Source organism: Nelumbo nucifera, chromosome 1 (genome assembly GCF_055504915.1).
Source record: "Nelumbo nucifera cultivar China Antique chromosome 1, China Antique-T2T, whole genome shotgun sequence".
Lineage (NCBI taxonomy): Eukaryota > Viridiplantae > Streptophyta > Magnoliopsida > Proteales > Nelumbonaceae > Nelumbo > Nelumbo nucifera.
Window position 1 is genome coordinate 126,058,386 of NC_142649.1, and position 24,397 is coordinate 126,082,782.

The following is a 24,397-nucleotide window of genomic DNA, read 5'->3' on the forward strand; positions in this document are numbered from 1 at the left end:
CAAAGGGTGTCAAACAAACGCTACATGGACGTCTGTAACGAATCCGTAATCCATCACACATCTGCAATAAGCTCATCACAGATCTACAATTGCAATGAACTCATACCCAAGACAGGTCACAATGAACTTCGGCTAGTCCGAATCTACGATAAAGCTAAGACACACGCGAGTTTGTGATGAACCTTGGACACACACGGATTTCTGATGAACCCGAACATGCATAAAGCTGCAATGAACCCGATACCATCATAGAATTGTGGAATCACGGTAGATCAGAAATAAATTCCGGTTACACATGCATCTTTTAATTAGGCATACGGGTATGCACACCAAATGATGATGTCACCCATGCCACATCGGAATACTAGGGTCACATACAGAGAGAATCCAAAAGGGATAGGATTCTCTAATAATAATCCCTTAATGGTCAAACAAAAGGAAAAAGATATCGTTTCCTAACAGAAAAGATTCCCTTTTCTAACAGGAAAGAACTTCTTTCTTGGTAACCTTAACTTCCTCTCTATAAAAGGGGGAGAGCAATTCTTCCCTAGAGAGACAATACAGTCATAACTCACCTAGGGTTTCTATTTAATACCATATACAAATTTAGGTAGTTGAAACACTAACCATGTTTTTTTGATTTAGTTGGGTCAACTTTTTGCGATGTATATTTAATACCATATACAATGTTTAACTATTTGTGCTTAAATCATTTCTTACTACTTTTATTCGTGTCCTTTTTGGTCTACCCCTAGCTCCTCTAACCTCTTCTACTTGTTACAAATCACTTCTTATAACTGGAGTTGTTTGTGGTCTTCCATGCATACAACCAAACCATCGTATACTACTATCTCACATTTTATTACTTATTGAAGCTGCTTTAAAGGTTTTATAGATAGTTTTGTTATTCTTGATCCTATCCTTTCTAGTTTTTATACACATCCATCTTAGCATTCACATTTTTGCCACACTCATTTTTGGTGTGTGCAGAAGCATGTCGTTAACCACTTCAAAACACTAGTTTTAATATTTATAGTTTTTCTCCGATTCTTAAACAATTACAAACACAGTAAAAGGGTGAGAATGGGTCGTATCCACAGGGAAGAAAGGGAAAAATCATTACGTACTTAGATCCAGGAAAGAGAACACAAGTGGGAGTTGCAGAAATACAAAAATTACTTAATTAAATTGAAAAAATAGAATTCGAACATTACTAAAAATTAAAAGTATAGAAAAATAAATAAATAAAAGAAACAAATTAAAATATTTGAAGTCCGACCAGAAGTAGTAGTCTCCAGATCTCTCCTTTGATCCTTGAACTTCTCGAGCTAGGCCTTCTGTCTTACTTGGCCGAATTCCAGATCTGCAGAAAAGAAAACAAAATTTAAATGGAATGAAAGTAAATTGTAGAAAAGAAAAATGGAACTGGAAATAAAAGAACAAAAAATAAATCTAAGACTAATGGTTGGGATCCGAATCTAGAGGTGGCAGTAGTGGCTTTGGCGAACAGCAAGTAGGAACCCCTCCTCTTGCCTGGGCGTCCTCCTCTTCCTCTACCCTTGAACTTCTTAAGATTATCCTTCTATCTTACCTAGGGGTAGAATTCAACCCCTTCTCAGGAGCCCATGGGTCCTTTTTATATAGAATGGTGGGCACAACTAGGATTAGAGAAAAAGAAGGGGGCGGCAACTGGGTTTTATCTAAGTTATGGGCGCCTTAGGGTTTCTGATGAAGAGTTAGGATGGTTCTAGGGTGATCTTAGGGCTGAGAGGAAAATGAGAGGGTGCCCAATATTATGTAGGGCTGAGATTTGGACACCTTGAAATGAATCGAGGAGATTAGAAGAAGTGGAAATTAAAAGGAGTGGGTGGCGCCCTAGAGTTGATGGATGAGATAGAGGATGGGAGGGAGGCTTGAGATCTAGTGATTAGGGGCTGAATGGTGAGGATTAGAGGTTAGGTGGCGCCCTAGGGTTTAAAAGCTACAAAGAGAGTGCCTTAGAATGAATGGTGGAGATTAAACAACTAGGGATGGCTAGGGTTTGTTATGAATGAAAATGGGTTAAAAGGTTTCCTAGGGTTTGCTAATGAGAGGGGAGCATGCTAATATAGTAAGAGGGGTGCCATTCTTGGTTTAGTAGATAGGAGGCACCTTCCTGTTCTCAGTTTTTCACAAAAACACCCCCTCTCTCAACTGGACTTCACACCAGCTTCCCAAAAACTGTATTTCATTTAAGAAACTTCCCCAGCTTTCCACAAAATTTGCACAAAGACTCTCAGAGATCACAACATTGAATTTAACTAGGAAAATGACACAATTTGACTATTCTAAGCCGAAAATACCACAAAAATCATGCCCCTAAGGCATTAAAATGCAAAGTTATAAATTTTCTAAATATGTTTCTTGACTACCCAACACTCAAACACTATTCATCTCCTTTGATAGAGAACCAGCCGCGGTGCAATGGCAAATCTCTTCCCCCAGCCAGTTCTTCCATCCATTTCTTTCTCTCTTCATTGCTTTCTCCTGATTCTCTGACCATTTCTCCTTTGTTTTATCAGTTATTCATTGTATATTCTAGCGAGAACTGGGGAGTTGAGTTGCAGAGGTGAAGCTCACTTTCTATCCTTACTCGAACCCAGCGAATCCTATCCATCTTCAATCCGTTTGAGCCTCCGGTGACCAGTGGCCATTCCCTTCCTATTCTGCCCTCTGTTCTCATTGTTGAATCAATGATTCCTCTTCTCTCCCTTATTCGAACAAAACCAGTGAACGGCGAATGGCGAGCGGCGGTGATCTCCTCCCAAACCTCCTACCTCTCTCTCTCTCTCTCTCTCTCTCTCTTCCTCTTCTTCTTTTGCTTCTTCTTCTTCTTTGTTTTTCGTCTTCGCTGCTCTGCCACCACTGAACCAGAAATGACGAGAGCGGCAGCGGGGTACCAGTGGTAGTTTCCTCCATTCCTGCCCATTCTCTCCTTTTTCCCTCACATTCTATCTCTTTTCTTCATTCCGGATGTCCCCTATCTTCTACCAAACTGTAATTGAACAACCTCCTACTCATGTTTCCTCTGTTGGCACAACGGAGGGCGGTGGTTATTGGCAGCGACGGTGGTTCTTCCCTTCCTTATTTCTCATCGCCGACCGAGCAGAAGTTGAGAGATAATGAATAACAAACTCTCAGTTACATGTTTGAGTCCAATTAGACGTCGAGCAACTCCGTCATCTTTCCAGAATTGTTTCATCTAGTGCATGATATCCCCTATTGATAGAATTGGTTCTTTACGTCTTCCTGTTGTACTTTGCCAGACATCATCGGAATTATCGCCACCAATCACTATTGTCGTCTCAGGATCCAGCGAGCATATCTTCTTGTCATCCTTCCCATTTGCTACAATCGATCTTAGTCTCAAGCCAAAATCCAATCAGGTAATTTTGCCATTGCTTCCCCATTGTGTGATTTTCTTCTTTTATTTTCTGTGTTATATCGTCTTGTATCTTGCTATCTTTTGGATATGAGTTGAGGGAAAGATGACGGAGCCGGTGATGAAGTTACACCGAACTGGCTCCTATAAGCTCTGGACTCTTACCCAATCCCTTGTTTTATCATTATCAAATGGATTTGTTCTATACCTGCTAATTGGATAGAGATTGAATAATTCATCTTTGTCTTCTTTGGCTAGTTCTCTCTATAAATTGTCAACTAGTTAATGTTCATTTTCGTTCTGTTCTTTGTGATTCATTGGTTTGTTATTCCTAGTTATTTTAGAAAGTTTTGCAATTAGTTTATGTGTGCAATTGTTTCATTTGGTTCTGCTTTATTTGCTACAAGATTGCATTCTGATTTCATTAGAAAAATCTAGAGGGATAATAGATTAGGATGGATTGGTTTTATCTGTAGGTTGAAAAATGAAAGGGGAGGAGAGATCAGTTACAAAGAGCATTCAGTTCTAAAAAAAATAAGAAATAAAAGCAAAATAATAAAACAAACAAAATAAAAAATAAAAAATAAGGTTTCCTTTTGTTATTGATTTATTCTTAGATTTACTTTCTTTATTATACTCCTTGATTAGTCATGAATTTGTGATTATGTTTATTTGGACTCACCATGTGGGCCTCACCTATAGGACCTAAGAAAGGGGTGCCTAACCCCTTCCCTCTCCCATCCGAGAGCTATCCAAATTGGTTTAGCTAGTGCCTAGGCTTTAGAGTCACTATTAAATCGAACATGCTTTTTGATGTTGATCTTGGAGATCCCATCACCTCCAATTCCATATCTGATGGGTGGCGATTCCATTTCAAGCCCAAATGGCAAGTGAGCCCATTTTTCGATGCTCACAACATGGTAAACAAAAATTCTTTGTATTAATTATACGAATAAAATAAAAATTAGAAAAATCAGAAAATTGTCCGACCCATGAATTGATAAATATAAAAAATGGTTTAATGCTTAAATTAGAAAGGTCACCTTGACTAAATCAATAGTTTTATAAGAGCAAATAGTCCAGGCATAAATCCACTAGTACATTTTAAAAGATAAACAAAGATCACAACATTAACCTTGCACTAATCATTCAATTAAAATTGACGTTAGATTTAAAATTAAGAGGACACCGCTAAAGGTTTTAATAATTCCAAGGGTTCAGTTCTGATATATGATAAACTCTATTATTTAAATTCACCATTTTTTAAGTGGTGGTTAAGTAGATCAACCATTTGGGTCAAAAAGATAAATCCATGATGACATAATAAGATTTCAAACATAGAAAAATTAAAAAATAAAAAATGTAGAAAATTATAGTTAGAAATTTAATAAACATATTTTCTATATTAAACAATAAGTATAATACATAAGGTATTTTTATAAATGATGGAAAGGAAGCAAAATTTACAGCTGATCAAAAAATCAAACCATTAGTGTCAAATGGGTCAACCCAAGAAGTCACGATTAAATAATAAAATGTTTAAACTAGAAAATAATTGAAGAATTATGTAAAACACAAAAGATGGAAAAAATAATCATGTTACAAAAATAAGTATGACAAACAATAGTTAGTTATATTAATGATGTAAATGAAATACATAATTTAAAACTAATCAGAAAATGAATTCGTTTTCCTATTTAGGTGGTATATCAACAGTCCAACCTTTTGGGATCAAACGGTCCATTATATCTAATAATAAAAACATATTAAAGAAATTAACGCATAATATAAAAGTACTGAAACGTGAAGAAAACATTTTTGGCACATATTTCATAATATATATTCATAAAAATAAAAAAAAAGTAGTAAACTTTTTATAATTAATAATGAAAATTGAATACAAAATTGGTTTTCACTATAGGTGGCGGGAAATTTAACCATCTGCGTCCTATACATCACCCTTGGAGTCAAAATTCAAAATAAAAGTTTAAATAGTAAAAATAAATAGTATAAGTTGTAAAAAATAAAGAAATTTTGTAGAAACTAATGTTACGGGGACATCTTTAACATTATATATTTGTCATGTTAAAAATTAAACATGGTAAACAAAAATTCTTTTTCTTAATGATATGAATAAAATAAAAATTTAAAAAAATCAAAAAAATGTCTAACCCATGACTTAATAAACAGATCAAATGGTTTAATGCTTAAATTAGATAGGTCACCTTTAGGTTGACTAAATCCATTGTTTTCTAAAAGCAAATAATTTGGGGTAAATCCACTAATACAATAGACTTCTATTACTTATATATTTTACATTGCTTATTCCTATCTCGTCATCATTAGTACTAAAATTGTTGTGTAATAATAATAATAATAATAATAATAATAACAATAATAACAACAACAAAACAACAATGTGATGAAAATGAACATGATAATGATGACGACGCACTACAAAAAAAATAAAAATACATCATTTAAAAAGAACTTTCTTCTTCCCCTTCACATTCCCCTCTCCCTTTTTCGACTTGTTTGATGTTGATAAGGTGCTTTTTTAAACATCGTCAAAGTAACTTGTAGCAACGGTTATGTACGACTGTTGCGAAATGTTTATTTTTGACAACAAAGTTGAAAGTTTTTACAACGTTTCGTTTAAACGTCGTGAAACTGACGTCGTTAAAACCCTCTATTTTTGTTTTTTGTAGTGATGATAATGCATCATCATATCATTATTGTGTACAACAAATTAGCCATGTGCATCATCCTTTGATATGACACATCATCATTATACAGTAGATGCATTTCTACTATTACTAATAGTATGAATGGATCCCAAATTTTTAGAAGTTTTCTTAACTCAAATATACCCTATTTTTTAATTTAACTCCTTTCTATTACGATGGTAGTAAATGTAATTTACATTGCCGCTTTTTATTTCACCTTATTCCTTTTCACTAAGACCTGTATTTAAGGTATTAACTCTCAATCTCTCTTATTAAATCCTATGTTTCAAGTAATGTTATTTCTTACTATTGAATTCCACTAATTTCCAATGAAAATTCACTACTTAATTAAATATATAACCCATAATTTTAGTGATATAAAACCTATTTTTTAAAATTGATTAGAAAAATATTATTTCCATCTAGATGGCAGGTTAGCAATTAACCAATTAGGTCATCTAATTGTTCACCAAACAAGTTAGAAAATTTGCAGCAAAATATTTAGTTCTAAAGGCAATAAAACCGCTAGTATATGTTAAAAGAAAAATGAAGATCCACAATTAACCTTAAACAAATTATTCAATTAAAATTGATCATAGATTTTTAATATATTTAAGAGGACCCTACCAAAGGTTTTAATGATTCTAATGGTTGGATATATATATATAATAAATAATCTTTCAACTTTTAACCAAACACCCCAAGCACACTATTAAGCCTTGGGCACCTCGGGCACAGAGAGAAAGCCCCGGACGTCCCAGGCACACTACTAAGCCCTGGCACCCCGGGCACACAGAAAAAGCCCCAGACACCCCAAGAAACACTACTAAGCCCTGGGCACCTCGAGCACACAAACAAAGCCCCGAACACCCTAGGCACACTACTAAGCCCAAGCACCCCGGGCACACAGACAAAGCCATGGACACCCCAAGGCACACTATTAAGCCCTGGGCACCCTGAGCACACAAACAAAGCCCCGGACACCCCAGGACACTACTAAGACCTGGCACCCTAGGCACACAGACAAAGCCTAGGACACCCCTGGCACACTACAAAGCCCTGGCACCCCAAGCACACAGACAAAGCCCCGGACACCCCCAGGCACACTACTAATCCCTGGGCACCCCAGGCACACACACAAAGCCCCGTACACCTCAGGCACACTACTAAGCCCTGGGCACCTCGGGCACACAGATAAAGCCTCGGATACCCCAGGCACACTATTAAACCTTGGGCACCCCGGGCACATTGACAAAACCTTGGCAACCCCAGGCACAGACAAAGCCCTAGCAACCCCAAGCACAGATAAAGCCCCGGTAATCCCAGGCACAGACAAAGCCTTGGAAACCCTAGGCACAAATAAGGCCCCAGTAATCCAAGGCACAGAGAAGCCTTGGCAATCCTAGGCATAGGTGAAGCACCGCTAAACTCAAGAATAGACACACATCGATGTAACCATTGGGGGGCTTCGTCAATAGTAGGTAGGACGCCTACCCAATTTATAAACACAGATACTCTGTCCAACCATGATGGACTAAGGGAAGACAAACTTCATCCATCTTGTATTGATAATAACAGTTCGCTTAAGAACAACACTTCGCTTCCCAAACATGGTTGCGATGAAACTCTAACTTATGCTAATCATTTATACTATGACCAAACCACAATTGTATCGCCCAAGAAGGGCCCCCATCTTCCTAAGACATGACAACCCTCGATCCTTGTATCGGTGGCAAAAACTGCAATGTAGCTCAACTTCCCTTCTTTACAAATATGGATCTTAATGCTCACTCCACAGCTCATTCCTGCTATATGTGGGTCTTTCACACTTGATAATGTTCAGACATCGGGACAACTTCTATATACGAACACATTTATCATGAACTCATTTTACATAGTAGTATCACACCTAATAGTATCTCATATGTCAAATAACACTGTTCAATCTACGATAAATTTGACTATGCCTGTACTGATACTTGATTGCGATGGAGTCCAACGGGCGCTCGACCCTGAAATACTTGAATCCTATTATTTCTGATGTTACCTAGAAAACATGCGAAGTCCCTCCCAATGTTAGTGGACACTTGCAACTTTCTTTCTTTCTCAACAACGTTTAATACTTGTGCTGAGTCCCCAAACTAAGGGGCACGCATGATCTCCTTTTATAGTAGTTCATAATTAATGGTTGATTACACGACCAACTCCTATAACACTTATGAAAAGTGCTTATTTGTAACGAAGTGCACAAAATGACCAACTTTAAATGATTCGTCATTTGTGCTAATGCAAGTCACGACAAAACTCACATATGCGATAAAGTTTTATTACAAATTCCAAATGAGTAACAAAGTTTTCTAGGAAATCATTCCGAAGGTTCTCTCATTTGTAAGCTCTAATACAATGAGAAAAATTTCCTCTACGTTTAAACTCGCTAGGCATCAGGACCCGAACATAATACACTAAGGCCAATAGCGCACTAACGCCGTGATAAAAACACTAGTGCAAAAGCACCAAGAAACTAGCACATTTATGACATAATGGTACATATTTATGAAAAGTAATCCACATCCTTCTACAAAAAAGGATCAAATACCCTTCCCTATGTGCATACTAAGATTGTTTACTACCTTATCGCACTTAGAAAAAAATTGAAAAATGAAACAATAGCCAATTTCTCTCTCTTTTCTAACAATTTGTAATTAGAAGCCAGTTATGATGGACGATCACCATGAAACATGCAAACATGTTCACTCACGATGAAGGTTTACAAAATATTCAATTTTGAATACTTGGAACCCATAGACGCAATTTTGAAAGGAAATCAAATCTACCTTTATTAAAATGAAACTGAAACAAGGAAAGGAAGTAATCTACTAAAGAAAGAAGAAACATAATTAAATCAGTACAGTTGTTGCATTCAAAGCTAAAATATAAAATGAAGCAATTAAAACCATATATAAATGCAATGATGACTGAGACCAGATTAAGAATGCCCAATGTTTCCTAATATTGCTTCCCTAAATCCCCGGTAACGGCGCCAAAAACTTGATGTGGCTCATTGTGATACTAGCAAGTGCACTAGCCGTTCAAGTAGTAAAGTAGTGAATAGAGTATCGTTCCCACGAGGATTTAGGTAACAAGTATCAATACTAAATTGAGTACTTCTTATCTGATTAACAAATAAATCAAAACTTCAATGAAAGCTAAAAATCCTAAACTAAAATCTATCTAAATCATTGGCCCAATTGCCTTCAAATCGGGTTAGGAATTCAGCAATCTATCAATTTGGATCATTCGAATAAATCATGATTGAGCCTTGGTTTGGTGAAACCCCAAGGTCATGAACAGCCTCTCTCAAGCGCATGTTCATCCTATGCATGGGTGACGGTTCTTCTATCTCTAGCAAGAATCTAATCCCCATGCATGCATTTCTTCAAACATTTCTAAGGCATCAATTCAAATCTGAGATCACCAACTAAATTGTGCAAGTTATCTCTAACTTTGCACTCAATTCAGTTCTTGAATAGTAGATCCGAATTCCTAGAGTCTCTCTCAAGCACTCTAGGAAATCCAAGCTTTGGATCCATTCGGCCAATCTGAAATTTGCATATCTGAATTCTCTTTCAAGCAATTCAGATCTTGCAATCTCAGATCTGAGAATTCATATCTGAGTTTTGAAGGTTAATTGGCCGAATTAATCTACAATTTAACCCCTATTCAAGAAACTTCAAGTACAATTCATAACCATTCGAATGAATAAAAAAGAATTTGATTGCTGAACTAAAATTTTACAAGCTGAAATACATCAATAAAGAATGGAAGAAGAAGAAAGAAAAAAGAAAATATAACAAAGAAATTGAATTCAAATTAAAGGAGAATGAAACTACAATTGAGTTATTACAAAAGATCTTTGAATCATAAACCCCCAATTTTGAACTCACCTTCTTCTTCTTGCTTGCTTGACTTGAACTTCCTCGAGCCCTTCTTTTTCTTCTTCCTTGCGCCTAGCCTTCTTCTCTTCTCTTCTGTCAAGGTGGTTGAACCTCTAAGAGTGGGAGAGCTTTCCTCTCAAGCAATTGAACACCTCTCCCCCCTTCTAGAGGCCTCCTTATATAGTTTTTCAAGGGGGCTCTTGCCCCTTCTTGAAGCCTCTAGAATGGGGTGTATTACACCCCTTTCTTGAACTTTCTAGAGCTCTCTTGAAAGCCTCCTAAGGGTTGCTATTTGGGCTGCACTTAGGCTCTCTCTTAGCACATGATAGGTATACTTTGAGCTGATCTTTTGGGCTGAGAATGGGCCTTCTTTGCTGGGCCGAATTCTACTCTTAGCTAGGCTTTTTTTTCTTGGGTTTTCTCAAGGAATCCACTTGCTCTTCTTGGGCCGAAGTGCTCTCTTGCTTCCACAACCGGGCTGGGCTGAATTTGGTCTTTTTGAACTTTCTTTTCTTGCCTTTTTCCTTCATTTTCTTGGATTAATTACCCATGAAACTTATTCTTAGCATTAAGCTAAATTAAGGCAAAAATTAATAAAATCGGCATAAAAATCCATGCTAAAGTCCTCCAAAATTATAGATAAATTGTAAGTTCATCATAATGCAAATCCAATAACTTAATAAAAATTGAATTGATGGATGAATGCAGCTAGGGTTTAGATTTCATTAAATCAAGGTTATATAATTACCTATTTAATCCAACTCAAAACCGAAATTACCCTAAGGTATATTAAAGTTATTTGCATGTAATGGTGGATTTTCCTAAATTAATTAATAAGCTTTTCTCAAGTCATATTAATCCAACTCTACCTTCAAATTTCTAAATGATTGTCAAAAGGAAAAATAAGCATTGATTTCTTTGGAAATCTCTAATCGTAGAAGGGGATTTGACTCACTATGCTTCATTGATTCTCACACATGAGCTAATCATCTTTCGATATCATAGTCTATCATGCGATTTTTGTTGCTTAGGGATCTAATTCATAGCAATCCTTTGATCAGTCATGCATGAATCGTCAAATCATTAAAAGATTGGCCAATTTTTTTAAAGCATTAAGCATAGCAATAAAAATTCTTCATGCAAATAATAAAGATCTTGAATTGAATTAAACAAATAACTATATAATCTTAAGATCAAAATCCATCTAAACCCTAGGTAAGAGAATTTAGTTAGACATCATTAAATTCAACATACTCAAGAAAATTAAAGGGCAAAAACAGTAAGAACACATTAAAGAATGAATAGAATAATAAGAAAACTTTAACCTTTGAAAGTAGAAGACAAGTGCAGCAACTAAGTCTTTCTCCCTCTTGAATTCGAATTCTTCCTCTCCTTATCTGGCATGCTGAAATTGCTTCCTCTTCTCTTCTGATGTACTGAGACTGCTTCCTCTTCTCTTCTCTGTTAAATTCTTTCTAAGGATGTGCCCCTTTGCCTTGAGTCTATGGTCTTTTTTATAGTATAGCCTCCCCTCAATTGCTTCTCAATGTAGATTCCTAATTCAACACAAATTAGGTCTCTTAGTCTTTATCTCAGTTGAATTCCTATCTCTTTTGCACTGCCAACTGCTAGACCCGAAACGTGTAGCTCGAATTTCACTTGGTTAGCGGCGGAATTAGGTTGAGTGATAAACATAAGAGTTGTAGCTCTATCTCTTATCTTTAATTATCCATTTGAATCACCTAAATCCGAGTTGTAGGTAGAAAGTTATGCCCAAAATATGGGAACTATATCAAAATAGAAAATTTTCCGATTTTTGTGCATACATATCAAATCCGATTTCAATGGATTCTCTCCTTCATGGCTACATCATGGAGCATCATTACTGCATGATCATTCCTCTATGATTATCTTTGATCAATTAAATTGAACTCCTCCTTAAAATTGCATAATTAAGCTCCAAATCATCTTGCAAGACAATTTCATCATAATTAGTGCAACACCATGCTAATTCCAAAAACATTATTACCAAAATTATCAAGTTAGAGGTATGAAAATATGTACAAATATAGACTTATCACCCATCATACAATTAACATAAATACCAATGTGCTAAAAGCATTTAATACAAAGCTTGCTCAAGTAACATAACTATAGTGCAGCCACAAGAATTGGTTGTATTGATAATATCAAACACATATAGCCAAGCACCCCTATGAATTTGGTAATTATCTATTGTGACCCATAATAGCATGTTACAAGGCACTTCGATCATCCAGCCATACCTACCCACAAGATACTGCAGTCGCATGGAACATCTACTGTCATTCATGAGGAGATGTTTCCACTTTCCCTATTAAGGGTTGGCACGGCCGCACGGATAGCAGATGCTTAGTCGGTCATGAGTCAAAGGTAATTCACATTTCTTATGATCAGTTAAATTTTAGCTTTATGATGTGGCAAAATTTTTTTTCTGCACTATAGTAAGAATTATTATAAAGGTCATTTGATAATTATTTAAGGCTATGTTTTGTTTGAAGGAAAAGGTAAAAGAAATCTTTACAAACCTTTGTTTAAGTTTCTCTATGTTTTCCTTCATTTTCTTGCCTTTTTCTTTAAATCAAACATAGCCTTAATGAGTGAGGAAGTCCAAAAGAGATATTTCATGGTAATAGTTTATATTTAAAACAAATCATCTTTCATGAAATCATGGTCATTTGACAAATTATACATTGAGAGGGATATAAAAGAGCTCAGGGTAAATAAAAAGAACAGTAAGAAATGATTTAAGTCTAATAATTCAATAGTGGATATGACTTTAAATACAATGAATTGTCAAAATAGGATTCATGTAGCTGACCCCGTATGGTTGGGCTAAGGAATGGGGATGACGATGATGATGTTGATGAAATTATGGCTATTGTTTGACAACCATGTGCCTGCCTACAGGAATGCCCGCCCACATGACTGATAGGAGGTTTGTCTTCTGGTTCTACTGCTCTATATATAGAGAATCACCACCGCCACCACCACCACCCAAAAACTATTCCCTATCTGTTAAGGGATCATACAGTTTCATACTAGGGTGCAATGGGCGGTCTGAAATCTGAGGCTTTAATAATCTTCACCTTGGGGATCTTCTCCATGGTCAGCCGTAATTTAGGCATACCTAATGAATACTACTCCATCATAGATTACAGTCCTGATGAAATAGTCTCCCAAGAGGGACTTGCATTGCTCTTCAAGAGATGGAAGGCGAAGCATGAGAAGGTCTACACGAGCTCAGAAGAGAAAGAGAAAAGATTCAAGATATTTCAAAGCAACTTAGCCTATGTGATCGACTGGAACTCTAAGAGAAAGCCATCTGATCACACAATGGGACTCAATCAATTTTCAGACATGAGTTTCGATGAATTCAGTGAGATTTATCTTTCTAACATGGAGCCTGCAGAGAGCATATCGGAGGTAACTGCAATAAACAGAGTGAAGCTGACATGCTCACATCCTTCATCAGTTGATTGGAGGGAGAATGGTGTCGTAACCCCCGTTAAGAATCAAGGAAAATGTGGTGAGCAATTGTTTGTTTTTCCATCATATATATTGTACTGATCTGAAGTATTTGGATTGAAGTTGCAATGTTTCATTGTTAGGGAGTTGTTGGGCATTTTCTACAACGGGAGCCATAGAAGGAATAAATGGCATAGTCACTAGACAACTTGTAAGCCTCTCAGAACAACAACTCGTAGATTGTGTTAAAACCAACCATGGTTGCAATGGTGGTTCCAAGAGTAGGGCGTTACAATGGGTTATAGATAATGGAGGTATAACAACCGAATCTCAATATCCTTACATTGGGAAGAATGGAACTTGCAAAACCAACGTTGTAAGTAAGCTCTCTTGATTCTTCAACTTTGTATTTTTCTAATTGAGATGTTGGAATTGTGGCTTGAGTCCCATGTCCCATACAACTAATTAACTATACAAGAGCTTAATTTCTTGGTAGCTTCCTAATTGGAAACAACCATTGCCTCATTTTGTTGTTCTCGTCTATGACAAGTAAAAGGTTCTTAATTTGTATATCTAGCTAGCTAGCTATAGGCATAAAATAATTTTGTAGTGGAGAAGGAACATGGGATGAATGATCCTTCTGGGTTCAATCAATAGTACAGATCGATTTGGAAGTATCGATAGGTTAAATCAACGCCAACATTGCTTGTGAAGTTGTAAGAAGCTAGCACATATAGCTTCTTAATAACTTATGTTGATCAGTAAAAATTAAATATAATAATATTAATTAATTCAAAGAAATTACATCTGATCTGTTTTCAACGGCTGATTATACTACATCAGCACTGCCTTACTAGGCGTTCTGAGTTTAAACATCAATTTTTTATGTTGTTGCGACTGTTTTGACTTAAAATAGTCATAAAGCATTTGTATAGAAACATAAACCAGGGGGTGATGATGGGGGAATTGATGTTTTCTCCATCAACTGCCTGTTTCAAGAAACAGTCCGATGATTTGGCTGGCTCTTGATTAACAGCCTATATGACAGTGTAGAAATATATTCTGGTGCATCACATACGAGTCTGGCTTCAGTCAGGACAAAGCCCATTCCAACAACCTTTACAGCCTTACATTAGGAATATCTCCGTACTTATGTGATTTATTTCATGGGAGATATTTCCAATGTAAGTAGGGGTGGCAACGAGCTGAGCTTTTTACGAGCTATTCGAGCTCAGTTCGTGAAAAGTTCGGTTCGGTTTCAGCTCAGCTCGAGCCCAATTCAATGGCTCGATTATTAAATGAGCCGAGCTCAAGCCTACTAGAGCTCAGCTCATGAGGCTCACAAGCCAGCTCGAATATATATATATAATAAAATTATAGAAAATAATATATATAATAAAAATATTATAATTCTTAATTTTTTAAATATAAAATAAAATAATTATATATAATTTTTATTTTTATAAAATATTTTTTCTAAATATTTTTATAAAATATAAAACGAACCAAGCCGAGTCAAGCTCGAGCTTATAAACTTTTGACTCTAGCCTTGTAGAATAATCTTGAACCGAGCTCGAGCTCAAGGTTCTGACTCGAACCGAACTCGAGCTCGAGCCTGATACTATTCGGCTCGGCTCGAATGGTGCAAGCACCAAGTTTCCTTGATAGAAGCCGAAATCATTGCATACTAGCAAAGATAGATATACTCCATCAAATACCCATAAAGTCTACCTCCGAAACAAAGATTTTTTTTTTTTTTTTTTGTCATCGGATGAGAGTCAGTCTACTAGGGTGTACCAAACACAATATTACTCAAAACATTTGTCCAATGCCTAATCAGCATAAGTACCAACCAAACACAATCTAATAATCCTTCGCTTTGTGTATATTTTTTTCTTTTTTATTATCTTGTAGTGTGCTATTAAAATTAACAACCACCAAAACTCTTTTTAATTAAATCAAAATTCTGACTTCTGTTATTTGGCCGATAGCCCAATAAGGTAACAATTGACGGCTACAAAAAAGTTGCTAGAGATGAGGAATCACTCCTTTGTGCAGTCACTCAGCAACCAGTCAGTGCATCCATTTTGGTTTTAAAGGATTTTCATCTGTACAAGAATGTAAGTCAAATATTGCAATAAAGTTTGGATTTCCTGCACTTCAACACACTTAGGCTATATTTGGTTTGAAGGAAAATGTAAGGAAAGGAATAGAAAGGTAAGAAAACCTTTTACAAATCTTGTATTGTTTTCCCGGCCTTTTCCTTCAAATCAAGCATAGCCTTAATGAATCATGACAGTTAATATTTATGCTGTGCAGTGATCGATCAAGTCTAACAAACACAAATTAATTAATCAGGGCATCTACAGAGGAGCAAGTTGTCCGTCAAACCCAAATAATTTGAAAACGAATCACGCAGTTCTAATCGTTGGCTATGGAACTTCTGAAGATGGCACAGATTACTGGATTGTGAAGAATTCATGGGGAGCTAACTGGGGGGATTCTGGATATATAAACATAGAGAGAAACCATGAGTTGAAGAATGGAGTATGTAACATCAATGTTTGGCCATACTACCCCACCAAGAATCCTACCCAATCCCACCTACCATAGATGTGAAGGGCTCTGTAGCCTTAGTGTAACAAGTGCTTCTTTTGAAAGGTTTGAATTTCTATCTTACGTTTCTTTTCTTTTCCATTTTGATTCAAAGTTGTGGTAGCGGTTGTCAATTTGTAATTTAACTACTTTTTATCTATAAAACCAGTTTGGGCAGGAGGTCTATAAAAGCTTAACCAATTTAAAAATGCAAGGTGCCAATTGGTTGGTTGGTAGCCTCAGAGGCTTAGGATCAAATCCCTCTTGCACCATGGTGGGGATTTATGGGTTGGAGTTCACATCTGCGCCCCTCAATGTATTGGGAACATCTCCCATACTTGTCATCGAGAGATGTTCCCAATACAAGGCCAGGATGTGCTGTGGGGCATTGTGGGGCGCAGATCTGAACTCTATGGGATGGGGATGGACGATTGTGTAGTTAAAAAAATAAAATTAAGGAATTTTTTTCTTACTTTTGTTTATGTGTTTTTGTGTGGGGAGGGACCATTGTTTAGTGTAATGGGACAATTTACATGTTAGGCATTACAAGACGGGAATTGAAGCCTGAGAGTGGGAAAGAACAGGGTGCACTTGAAGTCCATTGGCCATAGCATGGAGGCCTGTAGTTCCCTGGGTTTAAACTTTGAACCCATGCCTCCTATTTGAATAGGGGTGCAAATTGATCGGATCATGATCCATCTAATCCTATTTTGTCAGATTCTAATATCCTCATATATCATACATGTTATTTATTTTATTTATAAATATGATATTTATATTATATTTTTGTAAATTTTTTATAAAAAGCATAAATATATGAGATGAAAATAATTAAAAATATATTTTTTTTATTTTTTTGATTTTTTTATTTAAATTATTATATTTTTTCTTCTAACAATTTATTAATTTTTTTAAGAATTAAATCGGATTAGATCATATTCAGATATATGTCACTCTTATCAGACTGGATCATATTCGGATATCATTTTTTAGATTGGGAGTTAGATAATTTTGATGCAATTTTTCAATTTATGGAGTTCTAGACTTGTTTTATTGATTTCTTTGTTGTAATTTTCTTGCAGCAACATGAAAGACACCTTCGTATGATAGATAAAGGAGTTAGGGAGGATGGATATGCCACTTTAGTTCAAGAAAATAAAAGGGAGGCGTTTGTGAAATTAGACGTTTGGCTCTCTTCGCATCTATGTCTGTACTAAATAAATAAATAGGTGGTATTGTGGTAATATATTCTCTATTACTTGGCTCTGTTTTTAATAAAATGTAATGTTGTAATTTGGTACTGTTGACATAATAACGCAAATACAAGGACCTATTAGTCATTTTGACTTCATGTAAAAGTTGTTTCTTTTGACAACTTTCTTATATAAAAAATAGAGAAAAAATATTAAAATTCAAAGTTGTACCTATTATTTTTTTGAGGAAATTAAATAAACAAATTTCTACCACTTTTTTCGGTTGGGGAAATTTCTATAGTAGAAATACGTTCCCTACGTAAAAGCACACCGGAGCCCTTCCATCAAAGAAAGTCAAAAAGGAATATTAAAAACAAAAATAAAATAAATCATAATTAAACTCCACTGAAAAATACTGCATTCTGGCTGGTAAGTGGTAACAACTAACAAGTTATCTATATTTATATATAAGCCCTCAGAGAAGAAGGCTTCTTCAGATACGTTGTTAGCTCGCATAAAGTGCTGTTTTCTTATTCGAAGGAAAAAAAAAAAAAAAAAAGTTAGCTCATATCCTAATAACAAATCAAGTTTAATTTTAGTTTTCTTTTTTAAATAAAAACCTTTCAAAACATCATATTATATATTAGAGTGAGTCTCATTCTTCTAGATAAAGTAGGCTATTTGAAATTTTGAATACAAATTAATCCCAATTTAGTCCCAAATTAAATAAAAAACTATCACTTGGAGGGTTGGTCTATGATAAATTACTTATAAATTAGTTTTGTCATATATAGAGTACTAGCGAGTACCGTGTGATGCACGGAAAACCCAATATCTAATTTCATAAAAAGTATCAAAATAAATGAAAATCATGATGAATGTTATAAAAACTGACCCAAAGGCTGAACTACTTTTGCCTTTGGGTCGAGAGTCATTGGTTCGACAGTCCAGGTCAGACTTTGTTGCATGAGACCAATTTTATTGTATGTTTTAAGTTATATATTTAATACATATTTTTTAGTTTTTTTTATTTGTAAAAAATATTAAAAATTGTGATTTGAGAACCAAAAAATATAGATCTTTTGGCAAAAATAGTGGGGCATTCAACGCCTTGAGTCAGCATGAATTTCAAAAAGTTGCTCAAAATTAAAAAATTAAAAAAAAAATCAATACAATTGGACATCCAAGTGCAAAGTTGTGGCATTTGGTAATTTGCACATGCATTGGGTGTTTGGTAGTTTGTAACAAAATGGTTTGGGTCAAAACATATTCAAAAAATTTGACCAAGTGACAAACTAATAAATAAAAATAGAGACCTAAAGTATAAAGCTATGAATTTAGGCACCCAAAACTCTTAAAGTGTGCTTACCAAAAATACAAGGATAAATTATGAACACCCACCTACTTTCAGTATAGAGCAGAGGCGTGTTCAATTGTGATCGGTTACAGAAAGTGATACATAGCCAAGTGGGCTTAGTATATAGGGGTCTTTGTGGCAAAATAAAATTCGAGGAGCCAAGTGTCACAACCACCTAAGTACAGGGTAGGGGCTTTGTATCTTAGATCAAGCAAACTAATTTCATTGATAGGCGTGAGGTCTGGACCTGGGTTTCAGCCTTTCAGGTTGCAAAGTTCCACCTCTCATCACCAATACACAATGTGATACATACATAAGATGAATTACATAGTACTCTCCCTATTAGTTCCTGTTTAGGTTAGATTGACATGGATGACACAAACCCGAAATTGAATCTTTTATAAATTCTCTGATAGCTAATCAGATTATGAGGCTCTATCTTGGAATTCTACCATCCACATCCAGTCTCACCCCTAGCATCTGCTCATGTAAGCAGATCTTCCATTTACAAATCAATCATTCAATAGCCAAAATACTGGACTTCTCAGTCTCACAGAGTTAAGATTTCAATATATCACCCACATGTTGGGGACCCTTTTTCTAATAAATGCACCAACATTTACACTGTCACCGGAACAAATAAGGATATTCCAAGCAAAACTAAGATTGAGCCTAGGAAAAAATTGCAAATTTGTTTCTTTCCTTCCCAAGGTGACCTACAGTACTCTCAGATCTGCTACAAATAAGACATGTTCAATGGGCCAGGAAACCCAATCATAAGCAAGCATATACATCTGGGCGACACTTTTTCTAATAAATGCACCAACATTTACACTGTCATCGGAACAAAGAAGGATATTCCAAGCAAAACTAAGATTGCAGCCTAGGAAAATAATGCAAATTTGTTTCTTTTCTTCCGAAGGTGACTGCAGGACTTCAGATCTGTGCTACAAATAAGACATGTACAATGGGCCAGGAAACCCAATCATAAGCAAGCATGTCAAGAACTTAGATTTACTTGTATAACTTCCGGATTGCTTAGATTCTACCAAGACCGTAAAATGGTCATTTTATCAGAATACAAGATTCCAGACATGCTAGCAGGCAATGCATTCACGATTCATCAGCATCTTCGCTAACTGCTATCTGTCACCACCCATGGTCCCTTATCCCCTCTAATCTTATACTTCGAATCTGGTAGAATTTCTGCCATTGACACCTATAACCCCCCCCCCCAACCCCACAACACACAAAAAAAAAAAAAACTAGATATCACTTTTACAATGAGGTCTTTTTACAAGCATGAGATCTTTGCATACCATTTAATTAATGGTGAGATTTCAGTGACTAAAAATCCAAAGAGACACAGGTTCTTTCACCAATAAATGGAAATCATTTATCCTTTAATAATGAGGTTCTATTTGCTGCCAACCGAAAAAGGAACATTTTACTGGGCAAAGGTTTTAAGCACATTCCGCACTCAAGAATCCCCCAAGTTTTTGCTTTTACATAGTCTGCCTGCCATCCTTGTAAGGAATAAATGGGCATAATTTTCTCAACATGATCTATTTTACAGATTCAGGATAACCTGCATTACAGCAGATAAGGATTTGTATCTATAGTTCTATAAAGATGGTCACTTCCAATCTTATGCAACATACAACATTAATTAAATAAATAGTTGATATTCACAAATAGGCAAAAAAGTTGAACAAAGAAAGCCACAAGCCTAAAAGGCATAAATGTTGAACATAAATATTCTTTATAGACTGAAAGTCAGAACTTCAGTACTAATACTAATAAAAAGACATCAGGATGTTTACAACTTAGCCCTGATATCTCCAAGGCTATCTTCCAAAAGTAATTTTAGTTTTCAGTTGCTATTTGTAAAAGATAAAAACAGCTTCTACACACTTTTTTGGGGAGTTAGAGAGAGAGAGAGAGAAATGGTGCTATTATAAGTACAGGGATTAGCAGGTAGCCCATATCGACCAAAAGATCAATGGGCGAGATCCACCATTAACCAGCTGTACAATTTCCTAGCCAAAGAAATTTTAGAACACTGGTGTAAGGGCACATATTATGCACGTGAAGTGGGATGGATACGGGTCCTACTAACTTAGGATCTGGTGGTGGACTTTGTGGGGTGAATGAGGGATGATGGGTGATCAGAGAAGAATATGGATGGAGAAGCAAGTAGAATGCTTTCTGTCAGGTTAAACAATAAAGAGAGACGGGAAAAAAGGAAAAAAAAAAAATCTGGCAAAACCAGAATTCACTGAACCAATATTTTTTCAAATAAATTTTCCTCTAACACCAATTACAATGACTATATTTATAGGCTCAACTTATTAATTTGGATGTCATTTTACAGACTCCAGTTTGGACTACAAAACTGACCCAAAACAACTCCTAATTGCTTTAAAACTAAAACAAATCCTAAACCATTAGGACACTTAAATAAGGACTCCAACTCCTAAAAAACTCTAATATTGTTTTCCTAATCCCATTGAAACTAACTCAAATTAAAGACACCAAACATTACTAAAAATAATTACCAATGAGTTTACTAAAAATAGTAGTTGCAAGAATTACCATAAATAGTAACCAAGAGTTACATAAATAGTAATTTTGAAACAACAATAAAAATCTAAAAAAACAGAATCCTATTGTTACAATAACCCACAACTAGAAAATAAAAAAAGAAACAGTATCAATATCCTATAACCTAAAAATTCTGAAATTGGTATAGGAATTGGAAATTTGATTTTTTTCACCATGAATTCCTTCCTTGCTTCCTCATCTTCATTAGCATATACATAAGAGTAAAGGGTAAAAACATAAGTATTAACCTTATATGATATGATACTCTGAGTCAATTTTTATGACCTGCACTGTTACCAAGGTAAGTTTTGACATTATATAGTATAGATATAGATATAGATGATCAACTAGACCCCAGGTCAAGGTGGCATACCTCAAACCTGTGATTGGTGCTATGACTTTCATTTTTTGATCTGTTTCTACCTAATCTTTATTATACCTTATGGAAATTTTTTCAGCACCAATCAAGATAAAAGGTACCTCAGATTGTCTATAAGATTTGATCCATTAATATCTGACCCATAACTAACATTTAGAAGAATAAACTCTTTCATAAGCAATCAAATTTGCAATTTTTCACTGATAAATGCAACCAAGGTTTTTCATATGCTTCTACTAACTGATTTTCATTAAAAAAAAGATACCATGAGCATGTCCGGAACATAATGACTTTCATCAATAAACTGTAAACAAACATCCACTGGACTAATATCAGTGTTGTTGGAAACTTGGCATAAATGAAAAAGAAAAGATATATATTTAACGTGATAACTCCTCTCAATATCCCCAACTCAACCATAAGAAGGAAGAAAAAGCCAAAAGCTAATTTGTTAAGAACTCCAAAAAGTAGAATAAGATCTCACTGTACAGTCACGGGTTCCCTTCTGTTAGTTTCTAGTTTTTAGTTTCTACAGCATCTACAGTGTCCTCTTGAGCTTCTTCAACTGATTTCCCAGCATCAGCTTCATTAGGGTCTCTCTCAATATCTTCCCCCTGACTGCCTGAACCTTCTTCCTTCAAACCCCCCTGCATCACATGATAAGTAAGAACCAAACAACACATGCTCCTTCATGGAAACACTCACAGAAAAAAAGGCCCACTCACTAATGCATGTGCAACTACTGATTCAACATAATCATCTCACCGTGGAATCCATCTCTTCTCCTTGATCCTCTCCATTGTTATCCATCAATTCACTATGGAAACCATCCTTCTCATGATTCGCGTCATCTTCCTTCAAATCAACCTGCAAGAATGTAGGAGACACAGAAACAGTACATAATCCCTGAATCGTGAACTATTAATACTGTAAACGCATCTAACCTGGAAACCCTTTGGTTCATTACTGCCTTGAAGAGTATTCCTTATACCACTCTTATCATTTTCAGATGGACCCCACTTGCTGTTATCATCGTTCACAGTCCCTGCAACTTGGTCTTGAAGGATTTCCTCACTGGTGTCATTCTCCTTTGTACCCATCTGCATTGTATCACTTACAGTGATGAAGTATGTACCACCAATAAACAGAAAGCATCTACAGTCTAGACCCAGCAGCATTCAAGAACAATTACCTCGGAACTAGAGTTCGTCAACCATTGACCGAGGGGCTGTCCCACCGAAAGAACAATGCTGGGAAGTCGATGAATGTCCCAACCAAGAACTCTGCAAATGGCTTGCCCGAAAGCTCGGTGAGCCCTCTTCTTCTTGGTCTTCGCAATGCCCGTCGAATGCTGAACAAGCGCAACGCAATTCTTAAACCTCTTTCCAACCTTCTTCCCTATTCCCCCACAAACCAAACAACAGAACTCCCCACCTTCCCAATTCTTCTCGTAATAATTCCTCAGCTCACCGTCCTCCGTGAAAACCCCCAAAAAGAACTGGAACTCTTGAGATTCCTCTTCACCCACATCCATCAAATCCTCGTCATCTTCTCCCTCGTCATCTGAACCGGCATTGCTCAAAAAGAAATCCTGGCAAGCCTTCAAGCCCTTCTGCTGCAATTGTAGCGCGCCAAGCTTGGCTTGTTCTTCTTCGGAAGCCGGCCTGGTGGTGGGAACTGATTGAGGATTCAAGTCCGGCCAGCCCGTCTCCTGGAGAGGCTCCGGAGCAGGTTCGACCGGCCACGCCACATCTGGCACTGCTACCGGAGGGTTTGAATCCTTCTTCTCCTTCGATCTGCTTTCCTTGTTCTTCTTTTTCTTCTTCCTCCTCTTCTTCTTGCTGCTCTGCTTGAATGCCGTTGGGTTATTGGCACGCAGAGCATTGTTAGTTGAACTGGTGGGTTTAGGGTTAGAGTCCGCATTAGGGGTTCGAGGGGGGCCCTGGTGCCAGAGAGAGTGGAGGTAAAGAACCTCGTCTCGCCATAGATGCTCTAGAGAGGGGGCAGTCGTACCGCGAGAGCGCGAACCCATCAACGATCAAACCAAGCCTGTGGGAGATCAACCGAGATAGTCAGACAGAGAGAGGCTACTGCGAGAGGAACATGGAGGTAAATTGCCAAAAACTACCTTTCTCGTTAACTCGTAAGCGGCTTGTGCGGATCTTCTGGAAGATCCACCGAAGCTGAAGCGTCGTTGTGAGTAGCGCTGTAATCGGATCGGATGCAATTATTGATAACCTACATCCAAATCCGATCGGATTTAAAGATTCTGATTCGAATTCGACTTTACTGTAAATTTTTTAAAATACTATAAAATTAAAATTTTATTTACTTTTCAATTTTTATATATAATAAATTAATATAAATATAACATACTAAATTTATTATACATATAAATTCATATATAATATAATATATAGAATAGATTTTTATAATTTTAAATATAATTATATAAAATTTATATATTAAAATTAATAATTATTATAATACAATTAGATTCGAATTTTTAATCGGATTGGATGGGATCAAATTTGAATCCTATTTGATTATTAATTGGACGTAGATTGTAACATCTGAATTCAATCCGATTACATCAAAACATCATTTGAATATGAGATAATTGGGTCAAATGATGGATTGGGCTACGGATTTTCGGATATCAGTGATAGGCATAGTTGTG

General features: G+C 36.1%; 2 protein-coding genes across 3 annotated transcripts; one reads left to right on the forward strand and one right to left on the reverse strand.

Annotated features, from left to right (window-relative positions):
• Positions 1–13,032: 13,032 nt before the first annotated feature.
• Positions 13,033–17,601, forward strand: LOC104609780 (zingipain-2-like). Its single transcript, XM_010276163.3, has 5 exons — positions 13,033–13,650; positions 13,733–13,965; positions 15,581–15,709; positions 15,948–16,250; positions 17,267–17,601. The coding sequence occupies exons 1-4, from the start codon at positions 13,173–13,175 to the stop codon at positions 16,200–16,202; spliced, it is 1,095 nt and encodes a 364-aa protein (XP_010274465.1). The 5' UTR covers positions 13,033–13,172; the 3' UTR covers positions 16,203–16,250; positions 17,267–17,601.
• A 4,335-nt stretch (positions 17,602–21,936) lies between these two features.
• On the reverse strand, positions 21,937–23,966 carry LOC104609781 (uncharacterized). 2 transcript variants are annotated; one of them, XM_010276169.3, is made up of 5 exons: positions 23,846–23,966; positions 22,910–23,766; positions 22,662–22,817; positions 22,483–22,584; positions 21,937–22,364 (listed from the first exon to the last, which is right to left on the reverse strand). In XM_010276169.3, exons 2-5 carry the CDS (start codon positions 23,747–23,749, stop codon positions 22,233–22,235), a joined length of 1,230 nt encoding a protein of 409 aa, XP_010274471.1. In that variant the 5' UTR covers positions 23,750–23,766; positions 23,846–23,966; the 3' UTR covers positions 21,937–22,232. The 2 variants fall into 2 exon arrangements, with proteins under 2 accessions (XP_010274471.1, XP_010274472.1); XM_010276170.2 differs by lacking the exon at positions 23,846–23,966 and having other exon boundaries at positions 22,139–22,364; positions 22,443–22,584; positions 22,910–23,839.
• Between the last annotated feature and the right edge of the window lie 431 nt (positions 23,967–24,397).

Coding starts and splice junctions, on each gene's coding strand:
- LOC104609781 (XM_010276169.3), bottom strand. CDS start 23,749: ATGGGTTCGCGCTCTCGCGGTACGACTGCCCCCTCTCTAGAGCATCTA. Junction 22,818..22,909: donor TGACGAACTCTAGTTCCGAG/GTAATTGTTCTT, acceptor GATACAATGCAG/ATGGGTACAAAGGAGAATGA. Junction 22,585..22,661: donor ATGAACCAAAGGGTTTCCAG/GTTAGATGCGTT, acceptor ACATTCTTGCAG/GTTGATTTGAAGGAAGATGA.
- LOC104609780 (XM_010276163.3), top strand. CDS start 13,173: ATGGGCGGTCTGAAATCTGAGGCTTTAATAATCTTCACCTTGGGGATC. Junction 13,651..13,732: donor TAAGAATCAAGGAAAATGTG/GTGAGCAATTGT, acceptor TTTCATTGTTAG/GGAGTTGTTGGGCATTTTCT. Junction 15,710..15,947: donor ATTTTCATCTGTACAAGAAT/GTAAGTCAAATA, acceptor TTAATTAATCAG/GGCATCTACAGAGGAGCAAG.